The sequence below is a fragment of the Physeter macrocephalus genome, chromosome 14, assembly GCF_002837175.3.
Source record: "Physeter macrocephalus isolate SW-GA chromosome 14, ASM283717v5, whole genome shotgun sequence".
Lineage (NCBI taxonomy): Eukaryota > Metazoa > Chordata > Mammalia > Artiodactyla > Physeteridae > Physeter > Physeter macrocephalus.
This window is the reverse complement of record NC_041227.1, coordinates 69,390,682-69,410,157: the sequence shown is the minus strand read 5'-3', so window position 1 is coordinate 69,410,157 and position 19,476 is coordinate 69,390,682. Positions and strand designations below refer to the sequence as shown.

General features: G+C 44.9%; 1 protein-coding gene across 1 annotated transcript in view; it reads right to left on the bottom strand.

Annotated features, from left to right (window-relative positions):
• Window positions 1–19,476, bottom strand: part of CALN1 (calneuron 1) — a 475,967-nt gene that overhangs the window by 144,867 nt on the left and 311,624 nt on the right. Inside the window, exon 5 of the mRNA XM_024121919.1 lies at window positions 9,099–9,211. Within this exon, the coding sequence (XP_023977687.1) occupies window positions 9,099–9,211 (113 nt within the window). The remainder of the gene's footprint in view (window positions 1–9,098; window positions 9,212–19,476) is intronic.

Here is a 19,476-nt window from a genome sequence, read left to right as displayed (position 1 = left end):
AAAAAAAAAAAAAAAAAAAAAAAAAATCTATAACTTTAGATTTTTCCATATACCATTGAAAAACACGACATTGTGGCAGCCAGGACAATATCTGTATTCTCAATATATCTAATTAAAATGAAAATTTTGAAATCACATGACACTTATTCTAAAACCATAGTATACATTGACACAAATTGCTGTTGTTACTGGTCACATATGCATATTTACTAAGATTTAAAAAATCATTTAAAGGCATCAATAAGAATACAGATTGAGACAAAACTACAATGAGGTGTCACCTCACACCAGTTAGAATGGGCATCATCAGAAAAACAACCCAATCAAAAAATGGGCAGAAGACCTAAATAGACATTTCTCCAAAGAAGGTATACAGATTGCCAACAAACACATGAAAGGATGCTCAACATCACTAATCATTAGAGAAATGCAAATCAAAACTACAATGAGGTATCACCTCACACCAGTCAGAATGCAAATCAAAACTACAATGAGGTATCACCTCACACCAGTCAGTATCACCATCATCAAAAAAATCTACAAACAACAAATGTTGGTAAGTCAGAAAGAGAAAAACAAATACCATATGCTAACACATATATATGGAATCTAAAAAAAAAATGGTTCTGAAGGACCTAGGGGCAGGACAGGAATAAAGACGCAGACATAGAGAACAGACTTGAGGACACAGGGAGAGGGAGGGGTAAACTGGGACAAAGTGAGGGAGTGGCTTTGATGTGTATACACTACCAAATGTCAAATAGCTAGCTAGTGGGAAGCAGCTGCATAGCACAGGGAGATCAGCTCGGTGCTTTGTGACCACCTAGAGGGGTGGGATAGGGAGGGTGGGAGGGAGCCGTTAGAGGGAAGAGATATGGGGATATATGAATATGTATAGCTGATTCACTTTGTTATACAGCAAAAACTAATACAACAACGTAAAGCAATTATTCTCCAATAAAGATGTTAAAAAGAATTATTACATTTTCCCCAGTTTTTGTCTCTGTATGAATATACATGGATATATAATAGATGTAGAACAGCAATGTAATTATACTTTAAATTAAATCTCTAGACTGTAAAGTGAAAATATTATTTTAAATAATTGTACAATATTCCATCTTTGTAAGTGCATTTTTCTACATCCCTGACTAATTTCATATGCAGAGTCTAAGATGTAGAATTATTTTTAATTATAGGGTTTAACATTGGAAAAGTTGTAGCTAAGTATCACCAAATAGTTTTCAGAAAAGTTTTACCATGTACATTTCTACCAGTAGTATATGAGTTTGCCCATTTTATCTTATTCTTGACAGTACTATTATCATATGTTTTATTCTTTTCCAACCTGATAGGTGAAAACTGTTATCCAATTACTATTTTAGTTTATATTCCTTAGATTTCTAGTGAGGTTGAAAATTGTTTTAATATGTTTGTTTAAAGTATCAGTTGTCTGTTATTCCTTATCCCATTTTTCTACTGTCATATCTAGAGGTTTTCATATTTTTTAGAAATGCTCTTCACATATACCTTAGCCTATTAATTGCTGTATTTTTCCTATTACTTTTTGAAATATTCTTTCAACTTAATACTTTAACAGTTTTTATTTATGATTCTTCCATTGCTTTAATGCTTAGAAAATTAGTTATATGTTGACATGTAATTCCTCCGTCTTTTTTTTTTTTTTTTTTTGCGGGCCTCTCACTGTTGTGGCCTCTCCGGTTCCGGTGCGGGGGCTCAGCGGCCATGGCTCAAGTTTGCCCATTTTATCTTATTCTTGACAGTACTATTATAATATGTTTTATTCTTTTCCAACCTGATAGGTGAAAACTGTTATCCAATTACTATTTTAGTTTATATTCCTTAGATTTCTAGTGAGGTTGAAAATTGTTTTAATATGTTTGTTTAAAGTATCAGTTGTCTGTTATTCCTTATCCCATTTTTCTACTGTCATATCTAGAGGTTTTCATATTTTTTAGAAATGCTCTTCACATATACCTTAGCCTATTAATTGCTGTATTTTTCCTATTACTTTTTGAAATATTCTTTCAACTTAATACTTTAACAGTTTTTATTTATGATTCTTCCATTGCTTTAATGCTTAGAAAATTAGTTATATGTTGACATGTAATTCCTCCGTCTTTTTTTTTTTTTTTTTTGGTACGCGGGCCTCTCACTGTTGTGGCCTCTCCGGTTGCGGAGCGCAGGCTCAGCGGCCATGGCTCACGGGCCCAGCCGCACCGCGGCATGTGGCATCTTCCCGGACCGGGGCACGAACCCGTGTCCCCTGCATCGGCAGGTGGACTCTCAACCACTGCGCCACCAGGGAAGCCCCCTCCATCTTTTAAAAACAGTTGAAACATACACTGTTATATAGACTAAAGACCAATGACGCTTACGAATATGGATAAATGAAAGAAAAACCCAAATTACCAAGGTCTGAGTAGTAAGCCTGACGAGATGCCTAACCCGTATGCCAGGATCACTGAAATCTCAGCGGCTCTCAGACTTGAGGAAGCATCAGAGTCACCTGGAGGTCGTATTGAACTCCCGGAAGCCGGCCCCACCCTGGAGTTTCCGGTTCAGTGTTTCCGGGGTGGGGTCCAGGAATTTGCATTTCTAACGAGTCCCAGGTGATGCTGATGCGGCTGGTTCAGGAACGACACTTTGAGACCCACTTTGAGACACTAATGTTTTCCACTCTCCATATTTCACAAGCAGTAAAATCGCTTTGGGAATTCAAATGTTCGCTGTCAGTCTAACAGGCCTCGTGATGGGCATGGCTGCTGAAAGCTATTTAGCTTTCATGGGATGATTAAGAACAGCAAACTCTGACAGAGTGGCACGTTGACAAAATATTGGGGAGAGAACTATCCTGTTGGTGCCAGATTGGATGTGCGGAGAGACTCTGCCTGCTAGAATGCAAGTTATCCTTCAAAGAACAGAAGTCGAAGTCCTGGAATTTTCTAGGTCTTGGCCCCGTGCAACAAATACCTCATATGAATGAATATGATTTCTTCTGTTTCATTTGCTTTCCCTGCAAATTTTATCCACAGTCGACCTCATGGGACAGGTAATCTACAGTTTCACAGATGAAAACACTGTAGGTATTTAATAAATATTTGACTAGCTGGGGGACTATATTTTCTTCCCTTTCATTTTCTTTTTCTGATTATAGAACTAATGCATGCCTATTGTCAAGCTTTTGAAAAATACAGAAGGATGTGATCACTCATCATCCTAGCACATGAAACATCACTGTCAATGTTTTGATATATTTCTTTCCAGTTCTTTTATGCAGAACAGATTTGGGATCATACTGTACCTGGAGCTTTGTGTAATGTTTCTTTCCTGTGTTGTGAACATGGAGTGTCAAGTATTCTGAACTGAGTCAAGAATTTTACAGATTTTTTTGTGATATGGACCATTTTTTAAAAGTCTTTATTGAATCTGTTACAATATTGCTTCTGTTTTATGTTTTGGTTTTTTGGCCCTGAGGCATGTGGGATTTTTAGCTCCCCAACCAGGGATCGAACCTGCACCCCCTGCATTGGAAGGTGAAGTCTTAACTACTGGACCGCCAGGGAAGTCCCGAGTCAAGAATTTTAAACCGAGCTCCCTGTCCATCTCAGCCATGGCCCTGGAACCAGCACATGAAATGTCCCAAGCTAAAGCCTGGGACCTGGGCTGGGGAGGACTGGCCTCTGGGTCAGAGCATGGAACAGAGATCAAGAGTCTAGGACCAAACCGGAAATGGAAACCAGAAAAGACATGAGGCCAGAGTAAGAATTTGGGATGGAGGGACGGCGGCCAAGCATGGAGAGGTACCTGGGGAGCAGCTGCAGGTATTGTCTTTCCCCAGCTGTGTCTTATCCCACCAGTGGGGGAGGAACGGACAGCTGGAAAGGATGTTGAGCAGGCCTGTGGGTGAAGTCAGGGTGGCAAGCAGGCCTTGATCTGGACCAAATCTGGGGCCGGGTGCCCCAGGCACTTTTGTTTTTTTTAACATCTTTATTGGAGTATAATTGCTTTACAATGGTGTGTTAGTTTCTGCTTTATAACAAAGTGAATCAGTTATACGTGTATACACATGTTCCCATATCTCTTCCCTCTTGCGTCTCCCTCCCTCCCACCCTCCCTATCCCACCCCTCTAGGTGGTCACAAAGCACCGAGCTGATCTCCCTGTGCTATGCGGCTGCTTCCCACTAGCTATCTGTTTTACGTTTGGTAGTGTATATATGTCCATGCCATTCTCTCACTTTATCATAGCCTACCCTTCCCCCTCCCCACATCCTCAAGTCCATTCTCTAGTAGGTCTGCGTCTCCATTCCCGTCTTACCCCTAGGTTCTTCATGACCATTTTTTTTTCTTAGATTCCATATATATGTGTTAGCATACGGTATTTGTTTTCCTCTTTCTGACTTACTTCACTCTGTATGACAGACTCTAGGTCCATCCACCTCACTCAGCCATAAAAAGAAACGAAATTGAGTTATTTGTAGTGAGGTGGATGGACCCAGGCACTTTTATGTTAGCATAACTTTCAGTGTCTTGGACATTGCACATAGCTGTGAGATAAACTAGCTATGATAACGACCTGCTTGCATATGGGCAAGCGAAGGGTACTCTGAAGCACAAAGACCAGACAGCCCTGTGAGTTTCTCAGTTCTCGATCTCCAGCCCCAGATCCATTCCCACACATCCAGCACCATCCAGTGAACAGATCCATTTGCTTAAATATTAACGTTTCATTTCTTAATCCAGAAACCCTGAGTCAAGTCTTAATGAATGAAGTTGGATTGTGAGTAAGATAAAAATGTGAGTCAAGAAGTCGACACCACTGGCTCCTCTCCTAGCTAAGGGAAGGACTCATCTCTCTCTCTCTTCAGAGGGAGAAGAGTTTAATGGAAGTGTTGGCTGGACTAGGATAGATCAGTAGAGCTGCAAGATCTCCCGTGATGCTTGTCATTTCCTTTGCCATTGTGTGCTGTCTGCAAGCTCACGGCGGAACCCAGCTAGCACAGCGCTGGAGGTCAAGGAGGAGAAAAGATGAAGGGCTGCTGTGGGGACTCAGGTGAACCTGAGATGCAGATGCTCCGCCACCCGGGAGCATTTGTTGCATTAAAGACACATTCTTGGGCACAAGTGGCCTCATGGTGTGTGGTGCGAGTGGCTGACGGAACAAAGTGACTTTGAGGACCCTGCTCCTCTGTGACTGCAATGGACCTGAAGCAATGAGCATGAAAGCCCTCCCCGCCCACCCTGAGCCTGGCCCCCCTCAGCCCCTCCCTCCCCTCCTCTCTACCATTAACATATACCAAGTCCTAAGGCTGATTTCATCCCCCTTTGTGGTAGCCAGTCTCCAAGGTGGTCCCCAATGACCCCTGCCTCCGGGTGATCACCGGGAGGTAGTCCTCTCCCCACTGAATGGGGATGACCTGTGTAACCAATAGGATGTTGCAGAAATGATGGAGTTTGACTTCCCGTGCTAGGTCATAAAAGACATGACAGCTTCTGCCTTGTACTCTCTTGGATCATTTGTTTTTCTGGAAGCCAGCTGCCATGTCACGAGGACACTCAAGCAGCACCAGGGAGAGGTCCGTGTGGCAAGGACCTGAGGCCTCCTGCCAACAGCCAGCATCACCTTGCCAGCCACATGAGTGAGCACCTGAGAGCACATTCTCCAGCCCCAGTCAAGCCTTCAGATGATCACAGCCCCAGCCAGCATTTTGACTGCAATCTCATCAGAGACCCTGAACCAGATCCACCCAGCTAAGCTGCTACTGAATTCCTGACCCACAGAAACAGTGAGATAGTAAATACTTACTGTTTTATGTCACTAGCTTTTGGTGTAATATATTATGCAGCAATAGATCACTAATATGGCCTTCCAAGTGTACCATCATGTCTGTTTCCACAGGAAACTGACTTTGTCCCTCACAGGAAGCCTTGTCAGTGTCTCAAATGGATGGTCTTCTCCTTTCTAGAATATCAGTAACTCCTGATATCAAAATCTCCTGCCTGGAAATTCAGAGGCAGAAAGCTGCCTTTCTGCTGCTCCTCTTCTAGACCATCTGCAACCACAGCAGCAAAGTAAACACTCACGTGTACACAGATGCACGTGCACACATATTCACCTGTGCACACACAGAGCTTTCTTTTAAACCGGAAAAATCACTCAAGTGCTGGGAATATGAGCTTTTTTTCCAGGAAGGACCAGATGCTCTGCATGTTCTGAGGACAGTTTTCTCACACTGTCACTGAATGGGCAGACGGGGGGCAGGCAGCAGGGCAGGCAGCAGAGGAGGCTGACTATCAAGAGTGGGTTGATGGTCTTTCTCCTTTGCTAGTCGTCAAAGTCTGAGCTGGGTGAGCACCAGCAGGAGAGGAGGTCACAGCCACCAGTCCACGCGGTCCCACATTCATTTAGATATTTCAGAATTGAATTTTCCCCTTTTATTCTCTTTTTCCCATCCCATTTATCACCCTGGGTGAGGGGGAGGGTCTTTGGTAAGGCAAAAACACAGAGACTTCATGAGCATAGTAGCATGTCCCAATTATGCAAGAGGCAATCAATATAGTATAAAGGAAGTATTTCCTCGTGTAGATGCTCTACTGGGAAGAATCTGGCAGATGTGAGGCCTCCACTTAAGGTATAATTAAGTACCTGCAGCTCCTTCCCCTTCAGGATCGGGGCCAGGGAGAATGCTTAGAGCCTGGAAGGGCTTGCAGCATCCTTCTAGGCTAGAGTGGGCCCTGAAGGCAGAGGCAAAGGGTAGAAAGCATTCAGAGGGGGCAATACAGGAGTTCAGGGAAGAAGAGAAACCGAGAGGAAAAGCAACTCCCAGATGCTTAAACAGAGTACATCTGTATGGGCTGCAAGATGCCAGGTGGGAAATAATGTTTCTCCGTCTTGTTAACTATATGCTCACTTTTTTTTTTTTTTTTTTTGCTGCACTGTGTGGCATGCGGGATTTTAGTTCCCTGACCAGGGATCGAACCTGTACCCCCTGTATTGGAAGCACGCAGTCTTAACCACTGGATCCCCAGGGAAGTCCCACTATGTGCTCACTTTTGATTTTGGCCAGGGGAGTCTACCCGTCTATGCTTCCACATCGAAAGGTTACCTGAGTGCTAAAATATTCTGATCATGTCGCAAGTAGGGTCATGGAGGTCCTTCTCTAGGGAGAGTCAGGGCTGATCATAACCACAGGGAGATGATGTTCTCCTGATGGGTATCAGCAGTGTGGAGGTCAGACGCCATATCTCACTCTCCCCTGCCCTGGATATCCTCCAGGACCAGGTCCTGTCTCTCTGGTCATCTTCAGGTATATGACTTCCCTTGTTGAGCTCATCCTTGACTATAATTTCACCCACTAGCTCTGATGAATCCCAAATCTGGGTTCCCAGCCCTGGCCTCTCGCCCATGATCCATCCTTGATTTCAGCTGTGCATAGACTTTCCTTGGTGACTGACCCTCAACGTGTCTAATTTAGAATTCAACTCCACAAAGACGTCTTTTCTCCACGATCGTATTCCTGGCAGTAGTAGCCAGTTGGGAAACTTGGAGTGAGTCATCTCAACCCTTCTTTCCTCAGGCTCTAAATCCACCCTGCCAGTGGGTCCTGAGCTCTTTCCCTTTCAACCGTATCTTCCTCATGGTCAATGACTTTCCTGTGCTCATTGCCTCCACCTTTTTCAAAGTCTCATTGGGACAGGCTGGGGATGCTCTCTTTTCTTTCTTTTCTCACATAATCCCCCACCTATTTCAAGGTTTGAGGCAAGTACCCCCATTTCCTGAAGGCTTATCTGACCTCTCAAGACCACATGTGTCTCCTTTCTTGAACGTCTATTCATTTTATTTTAAAAAAAGTTATTGAGGGTCTGCTGAGTACATGGGCTAACTGCTGAGGGCACCACAGCAATTAAGTCCCTGGCTGCAAGGAGATTACAGTCTAATAACCATCAAGCCAATTAATTACTCTTTGTTTTCTCTCTTAGTTGTGTTTCCCCAACCAAATTCTTAAATAGCCAGGACTGTGTCTTAAGCATCTTTTGTAAAACCCATAGTGACTGTTAGACTACAGGGCCAGTAACAAGTTCTTACTAAGTACTTGTTGGTTATATGCCAGATGGGTAGCAGAATAAGACTAGAGATACATGGCAACTGCAATCCTTATCTAGAGATACAGAGAAGTATCTTTGGTTAAGGAAAAAAACACATCAAGAAATTAAAGAAACCACACCGTGTTTGAATGGTATTTTACATGTTTAAACAATAATTCAATTTAACTTGACAAATTGACTCAATTTTTTCTTCTTTTTTCTTTTTTTTGGCTACGCTGCGCAGCATGCGTGACCCCCACTTCCCTGACCAGGGATTGAACCCGCGGCCCCTGCAGTGGACGCACGGAGTCCCAACCACTGGACCGCCAGGGGAGTCCCTAATTTTTTAAAATAATTATTGATGAGTCATTCCCCAAATTCCATAGTCACAAAATAATAGTCACATTTTAAGACTAAAGAACTAATATAGAGAAATGATTTATAGCACATTAATAATTTGAAGGTATTATTTGGAATTTCCTAAGAGATTTTACAAGATAGAAATAGAAGCAAATTGAGAAGCATCAAATGCAAATTTTTAGATAAAACCATTCTGTCCTATTAAGAGTATTGCTAGGATCCAAACACACAAGGCAACCATGCCATCCTCCCAGCAAGGATCTGCTGGAACCAGGGACAGAGTGGGCTCAGGTAATACCAATATGTCCTTTCTAAGTGTCCCCAGGAAAAAGTCTTTTGTGAATCAGAAGTGGAGGAATCTCATGTCTCCAAAATGTAAAACTATTTTTGATATAAGGGAAAATAGGGAGATATTTCACTCTTCCAAGCCTTAAATGAGTATAGTTTTGATTCTTTGTCCAGGGGGCCTAGTATGGATCTCAACTTAGATGTCCAGTTCAAGGAATGTATGTCACTCAAGCCCAGAAGGGAGCTTCACGTGCTGAACAGAAGCTCAAGAATTCACAGTCAAATGTTAGTCCCAGACACATGTTTACTGTCAAACTTAATTTTTCAAAAAATTCTTACTCACCTGCCAGAATATGCTGTCTATTGTGTTTCCAAGAAAACCATCGCGACCTTCTGAAGACACCAGTTTGGGGCCAAGAATTGTCATGAATTCATCAAAATCCACCTGACCATCCCCTGGAAGGAGAAGATATAGATACGAGTTGAAAAGTAGCTGAAATTGACCTACTGTACCCAATGAAATAAACATCTCCGTGCTTTTCTCCGTGGCATGACCTCAATCAATGAAGAGCTGAAACCATTTCTGAAAATTGGGCTTCATTCTTAAAATACCAAAAGAAATACAAGAAATTGGCAACTGTTAGTACCTCTAATACCACATATTCCTAATCATTTGTCTGTATTTGTGTCTAAATGCCCAACCAACACCTCCCACTTAAATGGCCACAACTTCACACCTGCTGTACCTGGACCCCAAATTGCCCAGCTGTACAGGAGAGAAATCACATCTTCATCCTTATCTCTTCCTTCATCCTTGTCAATCACACATAAATTTAGTCATCAAGTCTTACTGATTTCACTTCTTAAATACCTGTGGCTGCTCTACCTTTTTTGTTAATCCAATTGCTAGTCCATTTCCAAAAAGACTGTGGTGGGAAAATGCTTCCAAGAATGAATGTTCTTAGTTATAATTACAATGTTACTAGTAAAATGGCTTTTGCCCTCATACTCTCACCTCCACACTCTCTTCCAGACAGTTGAGTTTACTTCCCCAAAGCACATGTGACCGTGCTTTTTTCCCCAAAGCATATCTGACCGTGCTTTATAAACTTCAAAGGCATCTTTGACCAAAAATAAGGAAACCATCTCAGAATGGTATTCAAGTCCCACTATTCCTTTTTTTTTTTTTTTTTTTTTTTTTTTTTTGTGGTACGTGGGCCTCTCACTGTTGTGGCCTCTCCCATTGCGGAGCACAGGGTCCGGACGCGCAGGCTCAGCGGCCATGGCTCACGGGCCCAGCTGCTCCGCGGCATGTGGGATCTTCCCGAACCGGGGCACGAACCCGCGTCCCCTGCATTGGCAGGCGGATTCTCAACCACTGCGCCACCAGGGAAGCCCCCACTATTCCTTTTGACACGCTTTGCTTCCCACCTCTGCACAAAATGCCATGCTCTTTCAGAGCTCCATACGTCTGTACATGCTGTTCCCTCCATCCGGATGCCCTTCCCCATTTGTCTACCTGGTGATCTCTAACTTGTTCTATACAATGGAGCTTAAATATCATGTTCTCTTTTTGTATTTTTCCTGACCCTTCCTCATCTCACTAGACAGAGTTGGGCACTTTCTTCTGTCCCTTCTATTAATTTAGTGTGCATCTATTTAGAACAGATCACCCTATATCTCAGCCACTAATTTGCACACCTATCTCCCACCTGGATTGTGAGCTCTGCAAGGCCAGGGACCCAGTCTTCTTTATATCTGACACCATGGTAGGCACTCAATATGCACTTAGAGAATGAATGATGTCTCTTGCTTGTTTGTTTTTCCTTTGCTCAGTTCAACATGCATTGGATCTTTCATAGTAGAGCTGACACTGACCAAAGGTGAACTTGAGCCAGATTAGACAAAATTAGATCTTCAGGGTATTGTCTGAGCCTCAGTGACTCATTAGTGTGGCATTCTGCACCCTCAGGACGGCTCAGGAGGGTGTCTCCACCAAGAGTTCACCACATCTTGGTCTCAGGCAGGGAGGACAGTCCAGGTGTCTGCATACATGTTTGCCAAAGTGCAGACACATCAATCCACTCCTGGAGTGCAATCGCCTTCCAAGAGCCTTCATTGGAAACTATTTCCAAAAGCCAAGCAGACGTCATCATCAAGACGTCAATAATTCAGAACAGACAGTCCAGGAACAGATCCCAGTGTAGATAAAACTTCCCAGAGGACAGGGGAAGCATGACAAGTCAGTAGGAAAGGGAAAATTAAGCCACCAAGTGGGGTGGGGCAGTCAGTGGACTACTGAGAGTAAATTGATGTATCTCTCACCTGTCAGCAAGATGAAAGGATCCAAAATTTCACCTTGGCTGGTCATCATAAGATGGCTAATTCAAGCGACAATGAGTTTGCATCCTGCCTTTCAAATGAGCAAATACTTATAAAAAGAATACTGCTCAGTGCTGGCAGAGATGCAGATAAGAGATGGAGATAAGAGATGGACGCATCTCTGGGTATATTCACCCAGATATTGACTAGCAGTATTCAAGATGCTGTAACATTCTGGTTCTTTTGTACCTAACAACTTCACTTTTAAAGAAAAAGACAAAGCAAGGAAATGATCTTAAATGCAGACCAAGATGTTTGCCCAAAGATAAGTCACCCAGTATTTGTGAAAGTGGAAAGTTGGAAGCTGGAGGAAGATGAGAATGGCCCAGTCTTGCTGGCGTTCATACTGAGAGAGAACCATGAGGCTCCCAGTCTCGCACGACCACACTTGTTATATACACGCGCTAACCCCCAGCTCACCCCAAGCCACTCCCACTAGTCAAAGCTGCTTCTGGATGGCCAAAAAGTCTCAGGCCAGAGGGTGCATTCTCAAGAGAGAGAGCATCACCTTCCGTGAGATGGAAAGTGATTCTTAGGGGACCAAAAATAACTTAGATATTATGGTTTGTGGCCCTCCTAACGTCACAGTGTATAAACAGATATACATACAGTATATCTGTGCAATTATAATAAAATGCCATGGGGTTAGGGCAACTAGGGAAACAAGTTTCTTAAGAGGCACCTGAGTGGGGGAGGGGCAGAACAAGAAGGAGGAACAGGACAAGAGGAAGAAGAAGAGGAGGAAGAGGAAGTAGTTCAAGAAACACTGGACGAGATAATGTCCCAGGTACTATGGTTCTCCTTCCGGGGCCCTCTCTCTGGGATGTTGGTCTATTAGCAGTGGGCGTCATCCCACGTGTCTGTCACCCAGGGCGAGGTCCAACAGTTGATAAAAGTTTAAAAGCTCGAGGGTGTGGATAATTTTTTTTTTTTTACAAAGACCTCATGAGTAGAGAATGGACTTGAGGACACGGGGAGGGGGAAGGGTAAGCTATGACAAAGTGAGAGAGTGGCATGGACATATATATACTACCAAATGTAAAACAGATAGCTAGTGGGAAGCAGCCGCATAGCACAGGGAGATCAGCTCGGTGCTTTGGGACCACCTAGAGGGGTGGGATAGGGAGGGTGGGAGGGAGACGCAAGGGGGAGGGGATATGGGGTTATACGTATACATATAGCTGATTCACTTTGTTATACAGCAGAAACTAACACACCATTGTAAAGCAATTATACTCCAATAAAGGTGTAAAAAAAAAAAAAGAGACCTCATGAGACCTTAACAAAAATATGTCCACCAGCTGGGCCACACCAGCTCCCGCCCATAGTGTAGTAGGCACCACTCTCCCCTGGGAGTCGAATGGGATGGGGTTGGGGGTCCACAGGACGTAGCAAAACACCTGCTTCTCAGCATGAGGCTGTCTTTAAACAATCTACCTTCCAGGTGGGAGGAGAGAGACCACCCACCTCTCCAAAACCTCCCCCGCCACCCCTGGTGATGGGAGAGCAGCGTGTGGAACTGGTGCATTTCAAGGGTCCACACTGAGCTCTGGTCAAAATCATCACGGAGCACTCCCGGATGGTGCCCTTGGCTGAGAATAGCAAACCCGAAGCTGACAAGCGGAAATGATGCTTCAAACTACATCCTGGCCTCAGTGAAGGGAGCAGCTTATTCACTACTCAGATCCTTGGCCGGGGGGAAGTGCTTGGGTTGGGGGGCAGTGCTCAGGACCCCATGGCAGTGCCAGCTGTAGCGCTGGTGCACGGGTGGCCTGGTAGAGCCTTTCTGCTACTTGGAGGAGAGGTCTGGCTCACAGGAGGATTTGCTTCTAGCTGTTAAGCAGATGACATTTGGAACTTCAGGTCTGTTATTGGTCAAAATGTGATTCTCCCCCAACCCACCCCCCCTTTTTTTTTTAAACTATCATTGAGCCAAGGGAGATTCCTTGCAGGCCCATAGTTGGAGAAATAATCAGGGTGGGGCCCCCTCACCTATCTCTGTCTCTCTTGGGATCTTCTCAGCTCTGGCTCCTGAGAATGTGTGTACATTGCACATTTTCTGCAGACCTTCAGTACACAAAGACTCCTCCTTTCACATACACAGCTCGACATCAGACCTGCCAGCAGTACAAGGTTCTATTCAGATTTAGACTGAGGAAAAGCTGCCTTCAGCAGATCCTAGTTTGAAGGACAAATAGGACTGGGGACACCCCACAAGCTATCAATGCTGTTCCCAGAAGTCTGGCCCCCATGTCCCCACCCTCTCCCTGCCTCCATTCCAGGAGAACTGAGATGAATACAATGTCAGAGAGAAGTTTCTCCCTAGGTCCCTTGAACAGAAACCAGGCCCAGGCCGAGGCAAGGTCTGGGAAGTCTGATGATGATCTTGACATCTAACATACTGAGCAGTCACCATGCCGTGGCATCAGTTAAAGAAATCGCCACACCCTAGTGCATTTAAGGCTGCCAGCGGCCCATTTTACAGATGAGAAAACTGAAGCACAGAGAGGTTCAGTAACTTGCAGAAGCTCACACAGGGGAGCAGAGCTGGGATATTCCAAACCCAGCAGTCTGCCTCTGCTTTTGCTGTCTCTCAGGAGGCCCGGCGATGTGCGCCTCTGCCGGAACACCATCCCCTCTGATCCCAATGTTCCCTGGCTGGGGAGTGCTATGGCTGCCTGGCACACAGAGGCAAACTGAAGGCTAAGTTGCTCTTTTGGGTCTCAGGTCAGCTGCTGGAGGTCTTTCTTAAGCATTTAAAAGAATGACAATAAGTAATAGGAAATACTGATTTAACATTTGCGATATGCCAGACACTGAACTCAAGGCCTTACATATATTATTGTTTGATTCTATCCCAACACTATGAATAGGTTCCGCCCTTCCACATTTTGCCCTTGAGAAAATTTTGGCAAGAAGAGGTCAAAAGGAACTAGGTCAAGGCTGGGCAGCTAGTAGGCACCAGCAAGGGATCAGCTTGGAACCCCTGATGCCAACCCCCGCCTTGCAAAGCCTCCCTCTGTGTCAGAGGCCCCAGCATAATTCCTAGCCCAGGTTCATATCTCTCTTCAAAGTTTGAGAGTTTAAGATGTTTTCCTATCTGGGCCTTTGGGAAGAAATTTAGTAGGAATTTGGGAGGATGGCCTTTAGGGGCATTAATGCAAATGACCACTGCCTGAAAGCTATTTGTTCCCCAAACTGCCATTCTGCCTGCAGTGAGGGTCTCAGTAATTCTCCTTGGATGGTCAATACTCTGAGGACCCAGGTCTCTCACATACAACCCTCCAGGCATCCTCTTCCACCAAAAAGAATTGGTCTGACGAATGAGGCCTGTGCAGGCCTAGCAGCGTGACATGAGGCTGGCATTCTGGATTCACGGTCCCCTAAAAACAAAGTGGGCATTTTCCCAGATTCCCCAGCCTTTCACAGAATGCAGCGGATTCCGAATGCAAAAACTTTATTGGGTTAAATTGTTTTACGAATCTTGAACAGGCAAGTAAGTGCAGAGTGAAAGAATGAAATTCACGCCTACGGGGCCTCAGTCCCCCTCCACAAGCTTCCAAATATCATGATCCACTTAGCAAGACACGCGGGAAGCTAACCTGCCCGGGACTGCGTCTGATTGCTTCCCACTGCTATGTAAGTCAGAGTAATGAACTTGAACGAGGGCAGGAAGCCGAGGGAGGGCCAGGACTGCACAACATTCGTTAAGACCAACCAGCTGAAACTTTCACCAAGAGGTAAAATAACAGTAAAAATCCCTGCAAAATAAAAGGAAGGAAAGGCATATACAGAAAAAATGATGGGCTCAGAAGGGTAATGAGGAGACAGATTAGGAGGAAGAAGAAATGTCTGCCTGAGACTCCATTCAAATCAACTGACTCAATTCCAAAAGCATGCCTACAAAGGAGCAGAGGAGCGGGCAATGTACGGTGGGGCAAGAAAGAGACGAATAGACACAGGCTTACCTTCCGAGAGGCTGCAGTCTGAAACCTGGGACAGAATCAAGTGGGAGCTGGGACTTACCTAGAAGCACCGAGCCAGGGCCCCAATTAGGAAATTCTCAATGGCTCGGCAGTGAGCCCTCAAGGGAGCGAAGGTTCTAACGAGCTGAAAGGGGAGATGAGGTGAGCACCCTGAACAACGTGGGGCCCCCAGGAAGGATGGAGGGTGGCTGGAGCAGCAACCACCCTCCCTTCACGCTGGATCGAGTGTTCCTATGGGAAGAGAACAGGACGAGATAAGCACTGCTGGTCCTCGATGCAGAGTCAGTGGAAAGGGTCCAAGTGGGGAGTAAGAGCATCACCCACGACCAGCACCATCCAGTGAAATTCTTTTGCCTAATGCTTCCACCTCTCATAAAGTGTTAGGGACTGAACTATGCCCAGATTCATCGGCTGAAGCCCTAACTCTGCCCCCGCCAAGTGTGACTGTATTTGGAGACAAAGACTTGAAGGAGGTAATTAAGGTTAAATGAGGTCATAAGGGTGGGGCCCTAATCCAATAGGACTGGTGTCCTTATAAGGAGCGGAAGAGACACCAGGAGTGCAAGCACAGAGGAAAGACCATGTGAGGACACAGCGAGAGGGTGGCCATCTGCAAGACAAAAGAGTGAGCTCCCACCAGAAACCAACCCTGTCAGGACCTTGATCTTGGATTTCCAGCCCCTGGAACCAAGAGGAATAAATTTCTGTTGTTTAAGCCACCCAGGCTGTGCCATTTTGTTACCACAGCCCGAGCTGACTAACACATCAAGGTAGGGAAGAACAATGGGCTCTTGGGAAACTTGGCGCTTTTTGCACTGTTCCTGTGAGTTAGAGCCTAAAATTGAGACTTATGGGACTTCCTTGGTGGTCCAGTGGTTAAGACTTCGCGCTCCCAATGCAGGGGGCATGGGTTGGATCTCTGGTCGGGGAACTAAGATACCGCATGCCACATGGTGCAGCCAAAATAATAATAATAATAAAAATTTTTAATAAAAGAAAGTAAAATAGAGACTTAAGAGTGCCATTTTGATAACCTGTTACAGTCTACGTAAGAGGCAGGAGAAAGGCACTGGAAAGGAAGAGTTTGAGAGGAGAACCAAGCATGAGAGGGGTGCCCTAGATAACAGGGGAGACCAAGATTCAGTAAGGGGCTGGCAGTTAGCCTCCAGTAGTGTTGAATGCCACAGGGGAGCCAGTAGGATGAAGGCTGAGAAAGGGACATTGTAAGGATGATGACTGGACCTGAGTTGGGGTGGGGGGAAACCAAGCCCTTGTCCCAACAGCAGCACCTGAATTTTTACAGAAAAGGGGCTCAGGAGCAGCACCTTGGTTGGAAGGGGTCTACAGCTCTTCGGGTGGGATACATATTAGAGGGATCACACCCTGGATCACTGGGCTATGTACTGGAGGCATCTCAAGACCCACCCCGAAGTTCAACAGCTCACTAAGAGATTCCCAGGACTCAGCATATAGTCCTACACACAGCTATGATTTATTACCATGAAAGATTAGAAAGCACAATTATCAAAGAGAAAAGGTGACTGGGGTGAAGTCTGGAGGAAACCAGGCACAAGTTTCCAGAATTCTCTCCCAGTGGAGTCAAGAGGACATGCTTAATTCCGCCAGCAACGAGCAGTGGCGACATAGGCGAAATCCCGTCCACCAGGAGAGCTCATTAGAGTCCCGTTGTCCAAGGTATTTACTGGGGGCTGGTCAGGTAGGCAATCTGTCCCTGGCATGGACTAAAAGTCAAGACTCCCAGAAGGAAAGCAGGTGCTTAAACATAAACCATATTGTACGTACAGTTTAGGTACAGTGAGCCACTTGTTTCTTTTAGGAATGACGGGGACCCTCCCCAAATCCAATCTCCCAGACACCAGCAGACTGATTAGAGTCCCGTTGTCCAAGGTATTTATTGGGGGCTGGTCAGGTAGGCAATCTGTCCCTGGCATGGACTAAAAGTCAAGACTCCCAGAAGGAAAGTAGGTGCTTAAACATAAACCATATTGTACGTACAGTTTAGGTACAGTGAGCCACTTGTTTCTTTTAGGAATGACGGGGATCCTCCCCAAATCCAATCTCCCAGACACCAGCAGAGGGCTAACCTTGCAAGCAGGACTTTCAAAGGATAGCCTGTTGTGTTAACTCTTTTCTGAACACAGCTCTACCTTCATTCTAAGGTCTTGAGTCATCGAGCCAAGACCACAGAAATCTGGGGAAATCAACATTTACACCTAGAACAGGAATAGATGCACGGCTTCTCATGGTTCAGAGTCCCTAATAATAGACCTCGCAGTGGCTGGTGACACAAGGGACAAGTCTTCCTAGATTGAGTCATCGAGCCAAGACCACAGAAATCTGGGGAAATCAACATTTACACCTAGAACAGGAATAGATGCATGGCTTCTCATGGTTCAGAGTCCCTAATAATAGACCTCGCAGTGGCTGATGACACAAGGGACAGTCTTCCTAGATCCGAGAGGCTTGACTCTGCAGCAACCCGGCTTGGCCATTCCTCTGAAAGGACTAGGGCAGTCGCTCCAACCTCTGCTTCTGCCCACAGAATTTTACATACATCAAGTCCTCAGTTCCTGAACCGCCCCATCCTCAACCTGTCGGTCAAAGCATCACCAAGGCCCAGACAACCCCAAGCAGTGCACCTGCCTTCAGCATCCCGGGAAGCCTGTTTCCCATGACAGCTGAACATTAAGCAGAGTTTTTACATCTATTATATAACCCAGAGTAACAGAAAAGATGTCTTTACTTCCACTTTACCTCTGAATGGGAAATAGCAATTGACCACAGTAGAACGAGAAAGTCGAGCTATAGGTTCATCCAAGCCTGGTCTGCTCTGAGTAAGCCCAGCCATCCTACCTCCTCTCTTATTTTCTACATGGGGATACAGGCCATGAGTAAGGGTGAATATAAAGGAGCCCTTTATTTCTTATTCCTACTGCTCTTATGCACACGTCTCCCTCAGGGATCCATGTGGAAGAGAGACTGTCAAGACAAGACAGACCATGCATCTTACTAGCACCAAATTCACCTTCTACTCCAGCAGCTGCAAGGTCATTTCTAAAATTCAGAGAACAGTTTTGACTTAAAAGTTTCTGATCTGAAATACATTAGGGAATAAGTTATGAGAAAATGGATGCTGTGACTACAGAATAATCTTGACTTCAGGATTAAGAAGAATAGATACTGAGCACCTTTTCATGGACCTGCTGGCCATCTGGATGTCTTCTTTGGAAAAAAAAATCTATTTTGTTCTGTCCATATTTAAATCAGATTGTTTGGGTTTTTTTGGTTAATGAGTTGGATGATGCTGTTTAAGGGTACAGACTTCCAACTAGTGGAGAAATAAGTCCTGGAGATCTAACACACACTAAGTGATTATAGCCAACAAAACTGTATTATAAACATTAAACTTGCTAAGAGAATAGATCTTAATTGTTCCCAATATTAGAAGAAAATAATTATGTGACATGATAGAGGTGTTAGCTAACGCTACTCTGATAATCATACTGCAGTATAAATGTATCAAGTAAAAAAAGAATGAAGATAATTTCTAATGTGTCTTCACTCAACTTTCCGTTAAAAGAGTCCATGAAACTAGAAAAAGACCAAAAAATCACAGAAGTTCTAAAAGCTGAGGCTACCCATCAACCACTTGAAAAAAACCTGGGGAAATGTTTATCAACCACAGCCTCGGTGAAGCAGATGGAGAAATAAAACTGGTGGTCTGTGCAGGCTGCACTCTTGGCAAAGAAGCTGCAGCACCTGCCAAAAAGTGGTAGGAAGAGGCATGAGCCTCATACCCAGTCCTCCCCGAGCTCAGAGACCCAGACTCTGCAAACCTAGAAACCCAGGCAACCAGGTCCCAAGCATGTGTGCCTGGGCTGCTAGGAAGTCTGGCACCTTTTCCTCGTCTCTTGTCATCCCTTTTCTCTCCTTCTCTGGTACCTCCCTTTCAACCTCCATTTGTATCTACAACCACAGCATATCACACGAGTAGAAGTTCCAGCGCTGGCCAGCATCACGCTGCAGGCTCCAGTCTCCATTCCCTAAGCAGGGCAGAGACAGTAGGAACCCAGAGTGTAATGTGTTGGGAGTTATAATTTTTTAATATGATGCTTCTTGATCATGATTCTTTCACCATAATTCTCAGATTTACAGAAGTGGCAAGTGGAAGCAGAATAACAAACTCTGTCCAGTATTCTTTTACTGAATACTTACTAGCCACCAGAAACTACACAAGGTACTGCACACTTCTGCCCCATAACTGTATATTCTGAAACCCAAGTGGGAAAAGAACGTGGTCAGTGACACCCACACATGCTGATGGTTGGCCAA